Genomic DNA, 14,977 nt, shown 5'->3' with positions numbered 1-14,977 from the left:
TGTTTTGTGAAGTCCAGAGAACAGTCAAGGGGCCGGCCGTACCATGATGGGAAATTTGAGAACGACTCAGGCTACAGAGATGCATTGTAAGCTGTATGGGATCAAACAATTGGTATAGTAAAGTGGAAGGAAAGGTAGACAGACTGGAAGACATACTGTATACATCCATGAATAAGATTGGATGTGGGTCTTTTCCGACTAGCATGTGGGATTTCCCGATCACAATCCCGGAAAGAGTAAGGCCTGCCCGGTGAGGTGGGCTCCATCCCGGTCTCTGCCTTCGTTCCCCTTTTGTTCCTCAAATGTCTCCCTTTCTCTGCCTCATACATTAGTTACAGAGCTGATATCTATATTATGCCGTCAAAAAGCGCAAAATCATGTGACAACCACGGAGGACGGACCAGAGTCGTTTGTGAAGTTTGCCATAAATTCTTCAGCACCAAAAGCCACTTGCGACGACACGAGGCGAGCCGTTAGTCATTCCATTCTGGCCTCCATCAATTTTTAACCTCTGGCTAGATGCGCCGTTGGACAAACAGATTTGCGCATTTTGCGGAAGCGCCTACCGCCGAAGGTACACCTTACACTTGACATCCAGTCCCCCTGTGACTGGCCTCCCAAGCTTATCCTGTGCTTTTAGGGACGTTCTACGCCGCCATCTCACAACCTGCAAGCAGAGGGGCAGCCATCAACCTCTCAGCCAAAGCACTCCAGGCAGAAAACGAAAAGCTTGCGATGCGTGCGCTGAGGCACGATCATACTGTGATGGAGACTACCCCTGCGAGACCTGCCTGCAAAGGGGTCTTCAATGTACATTCGCCCGCATACACGGCCAGCCTCGTCGACACAGGTTTTTCAGTGCCCCGCAATGCGAAGAAAACCCCGAAAACCTATGTAATCTCAGCCAACACAAGCTTACCTCGCAATCCATCAAGCTGTCTATTCCATTCTTGTTGCATTACTCGAATGTCGAGAATAAATCAAGATACGAGAGTCTTCGGCTGCTATCCCAGTGTAATCCCACGGACTCCGAAAACAGTTGTTGTGCAGTAAACCACCGACCGGACAGCTCTTACATGATCACTGAACCCTGGGAAAGCTTGTTCAAGTCTTTTGTCAACACTGCCACTCTGGATGCGTCTTGTGGGATACACTCCATCCCTGGGAGCCATTTCGAGTTCAAGGAGCTCGAAAGCATTTCATCCAAGTTGCTATTGCTCTTGAAAGATTCCAAAAGCCACTCAAGCGATCGGAATATTGATTTTGAGGACATGAGGCAACTTTTCATGCCTCTCAACGTCGCAAAGTTCCTGGAGGCCTTTTTTGACAATTCGTTTCATTCGCACTTTATCAACCCAGTAACCTTCAAGCTGAGCCAAGCCTCAACACTTCTTGTTCTGACGATGGTGCTTCTTGGGGCGGTCTACACCTCCCCGTACAGCGTCAACGGTCTGGATCTATATTCTAGCATCACTGAACACTTGATTTTCGATGGACCGTCTTTTGAAAGTTTAACACAACCGTCCAGTGGCGCCCTCGATGACCAGAGAACTCTGGAAACTCTTCAAGCTGCAATGCTGGTAGTGACCTTGCAGGCTTACAAGGAAAACCCGGCCAGCATTCGACGAATGCGACTGCAGCGCTTACCGGCCCTCTTTAGGGCCATTCGCATGCTAAATTTGAATCAGATTGCAAATGACTGTATTCCCGGTGCCTCAAGGTGGGACGAATACCTCCTCCGAGAGGGGTTGGTCAGGTTCGCGGCACCCAAACCTTTAACGTAGCCTCGGGGTAACCTGACTAACATAGATCTGCTAGAGTCATGGCCGGCATCTACCTCCTCGACTGCTACTGCGTGATTTTCTTTCGCTACCCATCTCAGCTGAGGCTCAACGAGATAACATTTGCAATCCCTCATCGAGACGACTTGTTTCATGCTCGCGACGCGACGGAATGGGAGCAGGTCTCCACGCAAAACGGGCTTCCACGTGAGCCCGTCCGACTCCGATATGTCCTCCATGACTTAATGAGGGCTGAGGGCTGCGATCCGCATCGTGAGGACTATCTCCCGAAGACAATCTTCGGGTCTTTTCTGGTCCTGTCGGGTAAGTGATTACTTGCTGTCATATCCGTCCCTATCCCCGCCCTGCGGGTCCCACTAAAATGTCTATTTTTTAGCGTTACAATGTGTCCTATTCGACCTGTTGGCGCTCCACACCTTCATGGACGATCCCCGGATGTTTGATCCGGTTGAGCGCGGCCTAGACCGATGGAAGGCCCACTGGGATATCTTGTGCCGTGCAACGGAGCCTGCCCATGCCAAACGAGCGGGGTTCATCATCCATGCCGTTGAGTACTGGTGGGTGGCCAAGGCGCTCGTCAGGCACCCCTCCGCTGCTGGATTACCGGACGACAGCCACGATAACTTTCACCGTTTGGTAGAAAGATTGATGGCATCTGATGGTGCGTAATTGGGTTGCAAGAGCCCAGCAGAGGTTGGCTTCACCCTTCGCCTCCGTTCTTCTGGGTCTAGCAATTCTGATGTCGCTATACTTTCATAGCCTATTGAAAGCGAGCGAAGAAGTGGCCAGCTCTCTGCTGAGTGTCTACTGCAGAACTGGTCACATCTATGCAGTACAAGTGAGGGCTCTTGGAGAAAAACGGCGACATGCGACCGTCGCATGTTCAGGATAGCTAGGTGGTTCGATAGTATCTTAAAAGAAAGGACGAGGTTGCAATGTAAATTTGATTTGTGACGCCAGTCAGGCTTGAGCATACTGCATCACATTTGTTACACACCTAAGAGTAATGCCATGTGTTGAGCACGCCCTGAAAGATCAATCATCCGTTGCTATTGCTGTCGGGTGAGTCGCGCATCGCGAGACCGGCCCGATGGCTTAAATGAAACCGCAACAGCAGACAATGCAGATCACTCACAGCCTTCATAAGCCTTTTGTGAAACTTGTTCCGCATGAGGAAGAACCGAGCAAGCCACAAGGCTTCTTTGAGGTCATTAAAATTCGATTGTAGGTTGTTAGCCAATTCTCTGGCCTCAGGATGATTCGTTAAATATTGGCACTCATACTGGAGACACCGATCACAGGCGGCGAGAAACCCCGAACTCAGAACGACATTCTCAAAGGCATAGGTCAGATGTGCCCAGTATTCCACATCACTCCTGCTCCACTTCAGGGCTTCATAATACCTCTTCGCAATCAATTTTCCGATCTCGTGAACTTCATCCGGCAGAGCGTCCATGTCATCTAATCGGGGATGACGGTGGTTGATGACGATATATCGTCATGCACGAGTGTAGTCAAGTTGAGTCTTGATCTATTAACAAGCGGCTTACTTATATATGTCACTGATCAAAGGAACATAGTCACCAAGCTTTGTCCTCATAAGCATAATCCATTTCACAGAACAAAGAATGGAGTTGTTGTCAGTATGCGCTGATCGGAACTCTTTTCATTGTACTCCGTAGTCACTCATAGACAAGGGAGATCACCGACAATCAGATTCTCATTGTATGTTTAATAACAAACTCCTGCGTTTGACACATGGCTTAATTTGCATGCCGGGAATGTCCAGGTATAACGACCAGAGAATTGATTGTAAGTAGCTTCTACAATGGCTGAATCTACATGAGAATGTGGATTGTTTTTTCTACGATTTCCTCTAAACTGCAATCAACGACCTGGGCTTCTATCCCACCCAGCAGCCACTGATTGGCTTGCGCATGAGCAGTAGGCAAAAGACTGCAGGCGGAAGAAACCGAAACTGCAAAAAATGTGAGTCCATTCACTCCTCGGCAGACAAGAAAGTGACTTGTCTTCGGAACCAGAGGCTGATTCGCTTTCTTCATCCTCAGAATAACCAGACTCTCCCATCCTGACCTGTTCTTCTCGCGGCAACACGCACTCGCACACATTGACATGTTTGTTCAGAGATGCTGAGACGGCCAGAATACAGGTCAGCTGGACTTGTCTTTTCAGGTATATGGCTTATTGACGATTTTAGTAAGTACACTAGCTTGATATTTACTATGTAGAAGCTTTTATCGATACGAGATTCTGGCCCCCGGGTGACTCGGAATTAGCCCGAAGGCTAAGGCAAGGGAAGTATGCAGTCTATATCCAGGTCCTTTGTGTTGGTTTAGACCTGCAGTTTGAAATCTATAGCTAGAAATCTTCAGGTCTCCCCCCTTGACTCTTCAGGTCTCTCTGTGGTTCTACTGCGTGAAGCACATAGTACTATAATTATACACCGTTTATTACCTAAATGAAAGATCCTGCAAGACATAATTGCTGCGTATATTAATTTGTAGAAATACCACCCTTGGCTGCTTGAGATCACTTCAGCTGCTTAGAAGACCTTTTAGGCCCGGGTAGTTGTTTGGAGAGCAGTAGATGTGGCAGCTAGAGCAGCGAAAACTAAGTGTAGTAGAGGAAAACCACGCGAAGAACTTGACCCAAGGGCTCGGGACTTTAAGCGCATCTTAATGTTGATCTTCTACAGTAATCCGGCGGAGGCCAGGAGCCTGCACGACAAGCCTGGGCTAAGAGGCTTGCTGGGTTTGGTCGGGCTGAGTATTATTATCTTTACGAACCAGACGCCGATTCTGATTCTTCGTCCTCCTCCACGTGCTCCCCCAAAAATTTATCGATGTGATCGCTGAGATACTGCAGGTGTTCGTGGAACTCTTGAGCCTCTTGATCAAATCTGTTCTTCTCAAATTCTCTGCACATCTCAACGCGGGCCTCGAGCCTGCCTATATCTGACAGAATCAGACCACTTACGCCAAATGGCACCCGTGGCTGGATCGCCCAGGACGGCGGGCTCTCAGTCAACCACTCAACCCTCTTGAATAAGGCTCTGAGAGCTTCTAGCATTTCTTCCAGCTTCTCGTGCTGGTTTGAATCGCTGAGGTCCGAGTCGAGTGATTCCTGGCAGGCGCGCTGCAGAATCATCTCCAACCCCAGGGCACGTTCGGCGATATACTCCATCTTGGTTCTAGTCGGAGCACAGTTAGGCTGCTTAGCTGATTCCTTTGGCAATACAAGCACGCTAGACTGGACGGTGGTTCGAGAGATGCTTCCGCAGCGGGCATGTCATCTCGTTTTATAGGAAGGCCTCTGGGGCACGACTCGGTCCTCCCCACAAAACACAACAGGAGATTGTCGTGGACACACAAAGAGTTATGGCAAGGCAGACTGAAAAGGACATCTTAGCACTTAGTGTCAAAGATTAATGGAGATATAAGCTAGAGCTATTAGCATTCTATACCTAAAGTATAAATAAGTAGATTTTAGGATAAATGTAAAATAGTAGCTATCTCGGAACCTACAAGATGGGCAAGTGTCACGCCACGATCATTCAAAGTCTGCTGGGTACTACCCACTAGCCTTTGATCAATGCGCCTGGTCTGCTTTTTGCTGATCAATTGTTTGCGATAGGCCTATGTCCCATTCTCTCCCCCACCAGTCCTACGCAACCTGCCCATTATTCCCAATCGTGTACTTGTCATTCATGAAAATCTAGTAGTCTGATTGATCCAAAAATGGACCGTATGGTTGTGCCTCGATGAATCCTATGCCGAACAATCTCGAGATCCGCCACGCCCCGTTATGCCAAGTCCTCAGCACCGCCAGACTTCCAGTGAAGCCGCCACCCATCCGTATCAAAGGGCCACCCATAAAGCTGAATAGTAAACCGAGCGGTAGATTGAATCTCATCCGCGTTCTGCTTCAGTTCATTCACATCCCAATTCGCCCACAGATACTTGCCCTTCAAGAACCGCGCCTCGGGGCTCGCCAGCCAAACATAAAAGCTCGCAGGCAGATCCACTAATTACACCGAAACGAAAGTCAGCTTCTCCCTTCCAACTCCTGATCAGGGTCTCCCCCTCTACGAAAGGAGGCAAACATACCATTATCCTCAAACCCAACCATCTTCACCCCCCCGGACTCACGGTTCATAGCTGTGTCCACCACCCCAGGCTGCACATGATACACGCGCAGCGTGGGATTCTCGGCGCCGACAAAGTCCCAGAAACGGAAGACCGCCATCTTCGCGACGCTATACGAGCCAAATCCCGTCCCTAGGTTGATGTGCGCCGCGCTAGAGGAGGTCTCAATGACGACGGCATCGGGCGCCGCGTGCCGCAGAAATGCCTGCGCCACCCAGAACGCGCCGTGGAGGTGTTGCTCGATCGCGTTGAGGAAGCGTTCACCCGCAGCCGAGGCCACGAGCGTCTGCGGTCCGACGATTGCTGCGTTACTGACCAGAACGTCGATCTGGCCGGTGGCGCTGAGGAATTGGTGGAAGGCGGCGTCGACTGCGCTCTTCTGGGTGACGTCCGTGGAGGCGACGAAGACCTCGACGGCGGGGAAGTCTTGCTGGATGGAGGCTCTGGTATCGAGTAGAGGTTGTTCGCGACGGCCGAGGAGGGCGATGCGTGCGGCGCCGGCTTGAGCAAAGCGGCGCCCGCTCTCTGCACCGATGCCGGTGCCGCCGCCAGTGATTAGAACGGTTTTCCCGCGGGCGGAGAGTTCGGGCCGCGAGGGCGAGATCTCGGAGTAGGCTTTGTCGTGCCAGATGGTGGTGGGTGAGGGGAAGGGTGGCATGGTGGTGAGTAGCTGTGGTTCTATAGAAGAGAAGTCAAGCAATAGCTCAGCTGATGGTCAGATTGAACCAGCAAGGCATGGCTTACCTCCCTTCATATAGTTACCCGTGGTTGATGACTTCAACGTGCCACGGAAGAAGCAAATTTGTATGTCGTGGAAACAAATGCAATTCCATCCTAGTAAGAATCCGAAATTATTTTCATCTAGTCCGATGACTGACAAAATCCATCTCGCTGGGCGCACACATCGAACCAAAGTTGAAGCTATTCAAATTGTTCCGCCCGCCAACTCCAGAGCCCGCCGGCCTTTCCTGATCGGGCAATCCGGCCCTAGATGCGGGCTGACCAAGATGGCTGACAAATGCAACACGGGGTTTGATTCTTTTATAGAGCAGGCCATCAACAGGAGGAAACTTAGTTAAACAGCGGTACAAATTGAAGTCAAAATGCAGGAGCAAGCTGACCTCTCAGCGGTACTGCGATGTTGGCGCTGTAACAAGCCCTTCAACAGGGGTAAGTACTCCCCCCTATGGTGATTCCGGCCCCGTGTCGGGAGTTGATTGCAAGGACCTCGCAGAGTCAACACTCAAGCGACATGGATACTACTGTCGATCGAAAACGAGTGAAGGTACTCTCCGCGCCCGCTCTTGCACGGCTTGCGCGAAGAAGAAAGCTCGTTGCGACCATTACCGACCGAGGTGTTCCCGATGCCTGGCTAAAAGTATTAAGTGCGAGTATCCTGCAAGAAGGCATCAAGATGCATGTCTCCGGGGGGGCCAAGTCAAGCCTTTAAACGGTCAGCGGACTACTACAACTGTGGCCACAGGAAGCTCTGAGCCGAGTCGTGTCTGTGCAGTCAGAGATGAGCTCGTCATGAAGGCCGACACTGTGTTTCCTCTGTCTGATGCCGATCTTGGGATGATGGACGAGGTGCTTCTCGAAGAGAACAACCCAGCTGTCAACCTGCAAAGCTTTCTTGATCTAGAATTGGATCCCGAGGCTGGTCATTACCCGTCTCCTGATTCATTGCTGGAGGCTATTGATCTGGGAGCACTAATGCTACAGAAACCACTGGACCGAAGTCCATCTATCCCCGCGGTCCCGACGCAGAACATTCGGTCGCTGATCCAGCGGCCGAGACTGCACAACGGAGCCCAAAGGACGGCGAATCTGATCTTCCACGCGCTGAAATCGTATCCAAAAATGATGCTGCGCGACCGGAATCTGCCTCCCTTCATTCATCCTCATATGGTTTTTTCTGATGCTGAGGGCACCAGCATGGAACCGTTGACCAACTGCCTTAGCCTGGTCCATATGACCAGCAGCCCTGCGGAAAGCACTCGCAAGCTCTTCTGGAAGAACGTTCACTGGGAATGTGAACGACTGTATACAGAGGTTGGTGGTCGATGACGAGCGTTGCGATAAACAACACAGAAGAGCCGCTAATCGACTTGCAAGTATAATACACTTACTAGATGGCAGCTACTTGCCGCGATGCAGGCGCTCTCCATCTATCTCATCATCAGGCTGGACGAAGGCGAGACAGAGTACAACGATTTTGATTTGCTTTTGCTTTCGACGGTCACGGTAGGATAGTCTTGTATTCTCCGTTGTTCACCGATTAAGCTCTGACAATTCGAGTAGGTGATGGCAAAGCGACTCGGCGAGCGCACCGCAGATCAGGGATCCGGTCATATCCGTACACCCTGGAAGGACTGGGTGTTTCAAGAATCAACACGACGGTTGGTTTTCTCGTAACAGATCAAATGTACGTGCTAATAACATTCAAGGCTATGCGTGATCTACCAGGTCGTGAACATGCTGGTCTACTTTGATCCAGCAGCAATATGCGACCATCAGACTGATATCCCTATATCGTCACTCCCGGCAAGGAAACAGCTCTGGGAAGCTGGCGATGAGATTGCATGGAGGGTCGAGAAGGCGCGGGAGTCTGTAGGCAATACTACATTTGGTATGGCTGTGGACGGTGAGCTTGTCCGAATTAGCCAAAACGATATATCTTGCTATGGTGGAGTGATAGTTCAGAATACATCCAGTAATAGACAGATCGCGAACTGGGAGGATTGGTGTTCGGGAATGGATGATATGGGCGGGCTGGTTATGCTTGCTGCTTCGTTAGTCGGATAAGTCATAACAACGTCAAATGGAAGGAAGGAGACTCTTATGTCGTGCTGATGGGCAAGTCTGTCACTGCTATCTAATTTGACTATCTCGGCCCTTCTACATCAGTTAAACCATTCTTTGCCTTCTCCCCACACTTTGCAAACTTTAACCCTGCAAGTTCCATAAGCAGGCGCTCCTATCCTTTCCTGAAAGTTCCTGTCGATCACAAGACAATCCTAAAGTATGGCGTCGTCTCCCTTGGGGCAGCTCGAAAAGCTACCTATTGAACTTCGACTGGATATCTACGAGAGACTGTTGGGGAAGCCAACGTCGTCCGTGACTATCATCATGCGCTGCTCTCGCGCAATCAACGAGGAAATCACCGATCGCCTATACATCCTCGACATAGATCTGACCCCCTCGTGGGACGATCCCTGGATCAAGGTTCGCTGCCAATCCCTGTGGGGAATGCCCCTATGTCCTCACCCTTCTTGGAAGTCAAGCCTAGATTGACTCTCTCGCCTTCCCTACCACAAAGCCCATCTCAAAGTCCATATTCACGCCCCGGATCCGACAGACCCGGGGCAAATAATTCTCCTGTGGGACAAAGTCCACGACCTTGTCCACATGATAAAAAATCCACTACCAAGTCAATCGCAATCCATTTGCAGAAGTATAAAGAGCGAGATTGGCAAGAAGCCGGTCGCGCCGTGGAGAGCATTCCATACCCGGGCGCACGTCAACCAGACCACAACATCGCTTTCCTCCCTCTCTGCCGACTGTCTGACGTCAAGACCCTTCAGATCCTTCCTTCGTCACCGCAGATAGACCGGGTGGTGGGTTGGGGTTTGATCAACTACGCTCGCGACCTTCCCCCTTCATCCGGAACAATGGATATGCGACGTACAACGACGGCCCTTTCAGCACGTCGCCGCGGTACCGCGACATCGTCCGCCTATTCGACGATATTGACGGATGGAGGGGATGGGGTTGAGCCAGCTGGTGATCATGTTCTGTTCTCCACCATGCTAGGATATTGGGATTGAGCGCAATTCCCTAAACGGGGCGCCTTCCGCGCCGAGTTGCAGCTTGGTCTGGATTACCACGTATTCTGTGCACTTCTGTCAATTCGGACAATCCCCTTGGCCAAATATTTAGTTTCTAGTGTTAGTCATAGGTTCTCATTTACCTGAAAAAGGGAGTTGACTTGTGCTTAGGAGTGGGCAGGTCGATACATACTTAAGTTTTTAAAGAATTGTCTTGTGGCATAGTCCCCTCCGTCTCGAATGAGGGGCCGCGATCAGATCAGATTAGATTAGTTAGTTGATCGATCATAATCCGGGAAATTCCCCACCCCAACCGTGTACCTCTTGTGAACACTGTATTGCAGCATGTTACTATACATCTTACAGTACCACGGGCGACCAAGCCGCCGTTACCCGACCCCCTTATAATTGCATCTATTATCTACCCTCCCATGCCAGGACCTAAGTGACTGGTCTATGGACTTGTTCAATGGTGATCCCATTTTATCTCGATTCAACACCCACTAGAGTGATGCTACACCAGACAACCATCTGCGGCCCCCATCAGATTTGTTGACATCTGAGCTACGCATGCGGCATCACACAGGCAACAACCCTAACCTTTAGTCACCTTCACCTGGGGAACCTTTTTGGTCTGGCGATCAAATCACCCCTGATAGAATCATTGATCAAACGAAGGATATCATTCATTGCAAACAGAATCGAAACAACGTAGTAGTGAAACACAGAATGACCAATCGCCCATCAGCCCGTCTTGGGCAGGAGTGCACGACTATCTTCGTCAACCGGTGACTGAGGGTCCGTGTCTTCCCTGTCGGCATCGCTGTCCTCCGCGTCCACCTGACTATTAATGTACTCATGTTCTGACTCCACATCCAGGTCAAAGTCACCTGCTTCCAGACTCGTGTATTTCCTGCATCGGTACCACCAGATCGCCACCCCCGCGATGACCCCCAAGACAAACACCCCCAAGCCTGTGCTGAGCAAAGCCACGACCAGTTTCGACACACCACCAGCAGATTCCTCCGTCTCCTCCTCCAGCCGGGGAGGCGGAAAGATCGTCTCCGACACGTCGTACAGATCCTCAGCAACAGACAACTCCGCCGTATTCAAGTCCACGGCCTCCGACCATCCAAGGACGTTCCCCAGGTTATCGACCGCCTCCGCCCAGATGTACTGCCAGTCCGTGCTCCCAACGACCAACTTGGTCTCGAACCCCGTCCGTCGCGAGACAGCCAGGATCTGGCCCTTCTGGTCGGGCAGATCGTCTGACGCGCCCCTGACAACCCACGTCTTGACTTCGGTCGCGCCGTTCCAGCTAGCGTAGACGACAAGCTCACCTTGGGCGTTCATCCGCGGTGCAATCTGCGGATCCCACCACGGCGTGGCGGACCAGTCCATCTTGTACGCACGGTAATTGTCGAGCGCGTCGGGAATGTCGTCGCTGTGCCAGGGGGAGAATTGGACGTCCAGTACCGTCTCCCCGGAGGAGCTGTGTTCTGTGAACGACGGGCATCGGCCCCACCCGATGAACACATTGCCAAGGTCGTCCGTGCCCGGGGATAGAGGCTGCACGCTGCCCTGGCTTTGGGCTTGCAGCTGCGATGGATGTTGAAACTCCGCCAGCAGCCGCACGGTCGGGGGTGAGGCGGTGTCGTTGATGGCGATGTGCAGACCCCGCGAGCAGTCCGAGTCGCACTGCCCATGCGAGGTGACCTTGACGTGGTTGTCGAAGAAGGTCATTTGAGATTCCTCCGTTCCGGGGACATAGCGGGCGTGGTGCTGCCAGCCCATTGTCAAGATAGGTTGAGCAGACGCATCGACTCCTTCCGCTGCTGGCAGTTCAACAAAGTCGTTGTGCGGGCCGCCGAGCGTCCAGATAATGGCGCCTGTCTTACCGTCAATGAGATAGATGGCGTGCATGTGGCGGATGGAGATCAGATAATTGCCCGCTTTGGTCTGTACGCAGTAGCGGTGGGTTAGCGCCGTGTGGCTGTATGGCTATCCCTTCCGATGCTCCCCCATCAAGGCTAGCTCTCACCTTCTGAATACTATTGAGATGGTATGCGTCCCACCCGCTCCCCCTGGGCTCGAATGATTCCATCGGGTTGATGTGGTCGAGTGCGCGCCAATCGAACAGCACGTCGTTGGTCTCGAGGTCAATTTCCTGGAAGACGGCGTTGAGCACCTCGAATCGTTCAGGAGTTCTCCATTCCGCTGGCAACTCCGACCGCCATGGCCGGATCTTGTCGACCCCCGTGACTAAAGCCGTTCCGTTGCCGGTGAAGGCAAACTCGTGCAGGTCGCTATGCACCTGAATATTCTGGGCGGAGATTTTGTACGCCAGCCGGTAGGTCTCATCATACGCGAGTCCGTAGCCGTCGCCGATGCCGTCGCCTTTGTCCCCTCCCCAAAAGGTCAGGTACTTTTTGCCCCGATTCTCCTGGACTCGGGTGCCAAAAACGTTCTTGAATGAGCGGTTCATGTACACCGCGCTGAGGTCGTGACTGTCGAGGATCAGAGGCGAGGAGAGCGGCGAGGAGTCGTTGCCATCATGACGGAGGAAGATATGCGAACCCGTATCGGAGATGTTGTCGGCGTCCCAGACGTTGACTTGCAGGAGGGGTGAGAACTCGGTGCTGGAGTGATACTCCAGATGAGGGCGATGGCCCAGCGCTCCCTTGTTGTATTGCTGGTAGTCTGTTGACACGAAATCCCCGCTCGCTACCTGCGCCAACAGCCCGATGCAGCCCCAAATCGAAGGGCGAACCATGATCAACCTGTCCGTTAAAATTGCGTGATCATGAGGAACAGATCGCCGTTGCTTGTGATTATTGACAGGAAATGAACTGAGGCCGTTGACGACCTTTCAAGTGTTTTCCTACGAGAAAGCATTGATGCTACTATGCGGAGCGAGAGATCCACATTCGTGGTGGGGAGCGAGCCTGTGGCCAATCACGGGGGGCGAAAAGCCGTGATGCTTGCGTATGCGTCGTCGTCCTCACGCCCACGACAGCCACCCACACATGACGAATTTGGGTGGGACATTCGTGAACAATGCTCGCTTTCTGAAAAGGAGACTCTACCCTTGCGGTCTTCCTTCACATCATTCAGGTTTGTAGTCTCTATCGTACACAATCAGATGATATGTCATTGCGGATATATATATAGCCATCACCGAGGCCACTAACAGCCCCCGTCGGTAAACAAAGCTTGTTATCACCGAGCTGCGATCGCAGTAGTAGAGACCTAGTGGCCGTCCTCGAAAAACATGGTCAGACCCCGACTCATCGAGCAGGCCATCACGCTTGTATGCTCCTCACCCTCATACTCCTGTACATACACACTCTGCAGGTGAGGAGAATCGCGCAACAGATCACAAAGCTCGAGCACATCATCCCCCATCCGCAAGTCTGCTGCGATCCTCTTGCGTTCCTTGTACTGCTCCTGCGTCTCATCACTCCATTGCGGTGGGTTCTGCTCAAAGGAACCAACGAAGGCCATCAAAGATGGCAACCGGTCGCGACCAGAGGCTCGCTGCCTGCCCAGAAACGACCGGGCCTCCTCCAGAATGCACCGACCATTCCACCATATCGACGGACTACTCGCGATATAGCAATCGAAAGAGTCCGACCGCGTAAACAGAGCATGCAGCGCCAGCAGTCCCCCGTACGAGTGACCGTACAGGGCTTCCCGCGAGCACGTGAGGTGCGGGAATCGGGCCTTCACCGCGGGCCGGACAATGTCGGTGATAAAGGCCAGGAACTCATCCGCCCCGCCATGGCCGGGCACCGGATGCTCGGATGGTGGCGTAAGGTCGAGATTACGCCGCTGAAAGTTAAAGAGGTTGTCGGTTTGGGGGTAGCCGATCGCGACGATGAGGCCGCCGCCGGCGAAGCGGGATGAGACCGCTCGGCGCCAGGCTGTCTCTGTAGCTGTCAGGAATAACGCGTTGCCGTCGACGATGTATCTGGTGGGGGTCAGCTACCGTCCGGAGCCTCTGGTAGGGGGTTCCTTGATCGTGCGTACATGATTGGAAGCGGGCTTGTAGGGTGCCCGTCTTGCCAGTGTAGCGGCCAGGATAGCTGGATTAGGTATTTTTGTCCGTGGCTGTTTTCGAGATCAAATTGCGATGAATTGGGGAGGGTGATTGGTGTGCTCTCATTAGCCATACTGAAGGTTCGAGAGACGTACGATGTGCTGGAATGGAGGGCTCCGTGCTATGTTGGCTAGGCTGGGGTTTTGTTTTGTACTGTAAGGATCCCGGTTCACTCCGCTGATCGGATGTACGTACCAGGATGAGAAAGATCCGTTCCCGAACCAAGTCTCGACGGGGATTGGGTAAGTTTGTGATGATAAGATTATCAGATCAGATTAGATACACACTGTCCAATCCATCCTTGTTGCTGCTGAGTATCTCAGTACACTACTAGACTAGACTAGAACGAGGCGCTACAAAGGCTTCCGTCACTGCCTTATCTCGTGTGGCAAAGATGCCCGTATAATGCTGATGATCAAATTACATTGATTTCTACTAGAGACAAGAAAGAGGGCTGGATGTTCTCTTCGAAAAGAAGGAGTAGTTTTGATAGCATCCTTATATACAGCGCGTGACTATATCACCCAATTATCTATAGAGTAGATTACAGTGTTCCGGTATTTTGGGGGGCTTCACGCGTGTCATCAAGCTTAGACTTATTACAGGTACAGACAGCAGACTCCTAAAACCAACTTGAACCACATAAATAGCGGGTGTCAGTCACAATAACAAGACAGACAATAGAAAAGGTTATCAACTACATATAAAACGTACCAACTACAAAAAGGTACTCGTCTTTCAGTGTTTTAGGTAGCCCGGATCTGCACTAAGCCCTGGAGTTTTGCTCTGCCCCTTTTCTGGACCCAGCCGCCCCACTGGTACAATAGAAGTTCTGCTGAATTTGGAAGTCGGATGCGCTTCCCTCGTTGAGGATGGTTTCAACATTGAGTGCTTCTCGTCACTCTGGGGAAGAAGACCTGATTTCGACTTGGCTGGAAATGTCTTCTCCGACAATATATGCCCATGCAACCTAATTCAATCCTCGCTTTGTTAATTTGTGACCATAAGACAGTTGATTCTGAACAAGCTCCGCAATGAAAAGTTTATCGGGGGTATACATTACAACCCTTTATCTTCCTTTCT

The 14,977-nt window shown here is 51.7% G+C and overlaps 6 protein-coding genes across 6 annotated transcripts; 2 read left to right on the top strand and 4 right to left on the bottom strand.

The window, feature by feature from the left end:
- Window positions 1–311: 311 nt before the first annotated feature.
- On the top strand, window positions 312–2,569 carry BP01DRAFT_425086 (Zn(II)2Cys6 transcription factor domain-containing protein; the record flags this gene model as incomplete). Its single annotated transcript, XM_025579730.1, has 6 exons — window positions 312–472; window positions 520–574; window positions 641–1,756; window positions 1,819–2,105; window positions 2,179–2,463; window positions 2,562–2,569. Exons 1-6 carry the CDS (start codon window positions 355–357, stop codon window positions 2,567–2,569), a joined length of 1,869 nt encoding a protein of 622 aa, XP_025429059.1. The 5' UTR covers window positions 312–354.
- A 272-nt stretch (window positions 2,570–2,841) lies between these two features.
- BP01DRAFT_384769 (uncharacterized protein) lies at window positions 2,842–3,258 on the bottom strand (the record flags this gene model as incomplete). The annotated part of the gene is made up of 1 exon (XM_025577535.1): window positions 2,842–3,258. The coding sequence occupies one exon, from the start codon at window positions 3,256–3,258 to the stop codon at window positions 2,842–2,844; it is 417 nt and encodes a 138-aa protein (XP_025429058.1).
- A 2,357-nt stretch (window positions 3,259–5,615) lies between these two features.
- Window positions 5,616–6,626, bottom strand: BP01DRAFT_345384 (SDR family oxidoreductase; the record flags this gene model as incomplete). Its single annotated transcript, XM_025573593.1, has 2 exons — window positions 5,616–5,846; window positions 5,930–6,626. The coding sequence occupies 2 exons, from the start codon at window positions 6,624–6,626 to the stop codon at window positions 5,626–5,628; spliced, it is 918 nt and encodes a 305-aa protein (XP_025429057.1). The 3' UTR covers window positions 5,616–5,625.
- Window positions 6,627–7,681: 1,055 nt separating this feature from the next.
- Window positions 7,682–8,773, top strand: BP01DRAFT_301762 (uncharacterized protein; the record flags this gene model as incomplete). Its single annotated transcript, XM_025572044.1, has 4 exons — window positions 7,682–8,020; window positions 8,084–8,212; window positions 8,270–8,367; window positions 8,416–8,773. 4 exons carry the CDS (start codon window positions 7,682–7,684, stop codon window positions 8,771–8,773), a joined length of 924 nt encoding a protein of 307 aa, XP_025429056.1.
- Window positions 8,774–10,539: 1,766 nt separating this feature from the next.
- On the bottom strand, window positions 10,540–12,568 carry BP01DRAFT_403030 (arylsulfotransferase; the record flags this gene model as incomplete). Its single annotated transcript, XM_025578664.1, has 2 exons — window positions 10,540–11,754; window positions 11,837–12,568. 2 exons carry the CDS (start codon window positions 12,566–12,568, stop codon window positions 10,540–10,542), a joined length of 1,947 nt encoding a protein of 648 aa, XP_025429055.1.
- A 476-nt stretch (window positions 12,569–13,044) lies between these two features.
- BP01DRAFT_403028 (alpha/beta hydrolase) lies at window positions 13,045–13,986 on the bottom strand (the record flags this gene model as incomplete). The annotated part of the gene is made up of 2 exons (XM_025578663.1): window positions 13,825–13,986; window positions 13,045–13,765 (listed from the first exon to the last, which is right to left on the bottom strand). Exons 1-2 carry the CDS (start codon window positions 13,965–13,967, stop codon window positions 13,045–13,047), a joined length of 864 nt encoding a protein of 287 aa, XP_025429054.1. The 5' UTR covers window positions 13,968–13,986.
- Between the last annotated feature and the right edge of the window lie 991 nt (window positions 13,987–14,977).

The sequence above is a fragment of the Aspergillus saccharolyticus genome, assembly GCF_003184585.1.
Source record: "Aspergillus saccharolyticus JOP 1030-1 unplaced genomic scaffold BP01scaffold_29, whole genome shotgun sequence".
Classification (NCBI taxonomy): domain Eukaryota; kingdom Fungi; phylum Ascomycota; class Eurotiomycetes; order Eurotiales; family Aspergillaceae; genus Aspergillus; species Aspergillus saccharolyticus.
This window is presented reverse-complemented; position numbering and strand designations above follow the sequence as displayed.